This window comes from Nansenia antarctica, assembly GCF_963989245.1.
Source record: "Nansenia antarctica genome assembly, chromosome: 5".
Classification (NCBI taxonomy): domain Eukaryota; kingdom Metazoa; phylum Chordata; class Actinopteri; order Argentiniformes; family Microstomatidae; genus Nansenia; species Nansenia antarctica.
In genome coordinates, this window is record NC_137690.1 from 40,286,387 (window position 1) to 40,289,311 (window position 2,925).

At 45.9% G+C, this 2,925-nt stretch overlaps 1 protein-coding gene across 1 annotated transcript; it reads right to left on the reverse strand.

The window, feature by feature from the left end:
* Positions 1 to 454: 454 nt before the first annotated feature.
* Positions 455 to 2,515, reverse strand: LOC308158025 (uncharacterized protein; the record flags this gene model as incomplete). The annotated part of the gene is made up of 1 exon (XM_080531617.1): positions 455 to 2,515. The coding sequence occupies one exon, from the start codon at positions 2,513 to 2,515 to the stop codon at positions 455 to 457; it is 2,061 nt and encodes a 686-aa protein (XP_080387743.1).
* Between the last annotated feature and the right edge of the window lie 410 nt (positions 2,516 to 2,925).

Consider the following 2,925-nt stretch of genomic DNA (forward strand, 5'->3'; position numbering starts at 1 on the left):
GTATGTGTATGTCTATTGAATGAATGAATGAATGAATGAATGACACCTTTTTCAAACAGAATGAATTCCTGGGATGAGTTTGAATTAATTAATAGATTTTCTTTTCTTTTCTTTTTTTTTCTTTTTTGTTTGTTTATTAACATCAAATGCATTTTTCCTTTACAAAAACTTCACTGTGTTGTGAGATGTGTTGATTACAGTATGATAGGTACTGTATTCAGAATGATTTGACATTGTCTTTGAAACTATTTGGTGGTGCAAACAACGTTTTCTTTTGCATTGATGAATACATTAATCTGTGGTAATTGCATAATGACTCTACCTTCACTCTAGCCATTTAGGCATCAGTATTTTAGCCACAGTAGCTTTATAAGGCACATATAAATAAGCTGTTAGTTGCCAGAGAATAAAATAAAAATGACAATAATACACAAAGGATGTTGCAGAAAACAACTTACTGCACTATAAGCAAACCAATAAGCACTGTCAGCATGTTCAGGGGAAGTGTGGGTGTCAGGTGACATGCAAAGCCAGCACAGTGCTTTAAGAATGATGAGGGCAAATGTGAAGCCAGAGAGAGGGATATTTTGCGGAGGGATTGAGGACAGAAGCACAAGGGTTTGTCCAGGAGCTGCTGGCTGTGGTTGCTGACCCAGTTACTAATGTAAAGGATGGATGTGCAGGAGCAGTTCCACTGGTTGCCCTCCAGATGGATGGTGATGAGGTTCTTCAGAGGCTCCAATGTCCCATTCCATAGAGCTCTGAGGCGGTTGGACTTGAGGTGAAGTTTTTGGAGAAGGTGTAGGCCTTGGAAGACCTCAGGGTGTAGCTGTTCAAGTCGGTTGTTGTCCAAATCAAGTTCGGTTAAGTTCATCAGGGGGTTGAATATTTCAGAGTCCAAGGCCACCATGTGGTTGTTCTGGAGATAAAGTCGAAGGAGACTAGCCAGGGAGCGGAAGATGTCATTCGGGAGATCGTAGAGCTGGTTGAAGCTAAGGTGGAGCTCCTTTAAGGCAGATAACGTTTCAAACATCTCAGGATTCAGTGATGCGAGGCGATTGTTGTCCAGATCCAGCGTCTTGAGCCTCGGAAGCTCTGTAAACAAACCATTGGGGAGCTTCTCTATGCTGTTTTCATTTAGCAGGAGCTCTCTTAGGTTGGTAAGGTCCGAAAACTGCTTGGGCTGGAGAGACGAGAGACGGTTTTTGGAGAGTTTCAGGGAGCGGAGTTTTCCTAGGCCATGGAAGATTAGCCTTGGGAGAGACCTGATCTGGTTATTATCCAAATGTAGCTCTCTGAGCTTCTTATTCCTGTGGAATAGGCCCCTGGGAATCCTTGTTAGAGCATTGTTGTCCAGATGGAGTTTCCGTAGCTTTCTCAGGCCAGAGAACAAGGCGCGGGAGAGATCAGAGATTTGATTGTTAGCCAGCTGGAGCTCCCTCAACTCACACACCGTGTCGAAGAATCCTGGTGGAATGTGGGAGATGTTGTTGTTGTCGAGCTGCAGTTCTCTCAGCATTGTCAGGTTGTGAAACAGGCTCACAGGGAGTGATGTCAGAGTGTTGTGGTAAAGATCCAGGAGCTCCAGTCTGCCTAGATACTGAAACACCCCAGAGGGGAGGAATCTGAGCTTGTTGAAGCTCAGTTCTAGTGACCCCAGATGGGATAGACCCCTCAGGGAGTCCTCGGCCATCACACTCAGATGGTTATTACTCAGATCCAAAATGTTTAGATGACAGAGCTCTGAGAAAGCGTCTTCTGGGAGGCTGGTGATGCTGTTCTTCTGGAGATACAGAGTGGAAAGCTGTGAGATGTCTTTAAGGGCACCGAGAGGCACCGAATCTAACAAGTTACCGCTCAGGTCCAAGTGTTTCAGTTGAACGGCTCCCCTGAAGCTGCCCTTCCCAACTCTGACCAGTTTGTTCTTGGACAAAACCAGTTTATTCAGCTCGGTCGAGTTCTCAAACACCCCTTCCTCCAACTCAACGATGCCGTTGCTGCTAAGGTGGAGAGTAGTGAGCGACGGCGCTCCGTCCAGCATCCCGTACTGCAACTGGTGGATCTGATTCAGGGTGAGGATGACCGTCTTCAGTCTGTCCAGGCCTCGGAGGGACCCGGGGGGAAGAGTTTCCATACGGTTCTCACTAAGATCCAGGAACGTCAGCGCCTTGAAACCACGGAGCGTTCCCGGGCCAAGTGAAGACAGACCGTTACCTGTGAGGAACAACTTGACCAGGCTGCTCATGTTGGGCCAGGTGGAGTTGCTAGATATGGAGATATTGAGGCGGTTCTTGGTGAGATCCAGGACCTGCAGGTGCTCCAGGCCGCCAGAGGGGAGGACCTGGATGAGGTTGTGGGACACGTAGAGCTCCTCAGTACCTGCCGGGAGGTCAGGGAGCTTCTCCAGCCTCTTGTCCAGGCAGGTGACCGTTACATTGTCCAGACATTGGCAAGGCGAGGGGCAGGCGGTGGCCATTGAAACAAGGACCATGACCACGGCCAACATCCCCAACATTGTCAGGAGCTAAAGTTTATTCAACAGGAAGAGGAATGAGGTCAATAGGTAAAAACATTACTCAGGTGAAACAAACAGCTGAAACAGCTGTAAAACAATCGTTCTTGTTTAGTGGTACACATCCTGTTCAAATGGATGATTGTGATCTACAGTATATGTCATATCACTGTTCTAACTTTGGATATTCAGTGCAATGGACCAATGGGTACCTCATGACATTATTTGTGGCTTATACCAACATTTGTGTTGCTCTTATGAGAAATTCAATGTTGAAACTAAAAGGTGTTGATGATGAAAAGTTCATATCACTTTAACAAATGATTCAAGTATGAAATGTGTGTATGCATTAAATTCTCTGCAAGTGCAATGTTTTTCCTCATTGTAGCTTGTTGCTTTGCATAGTAAATACA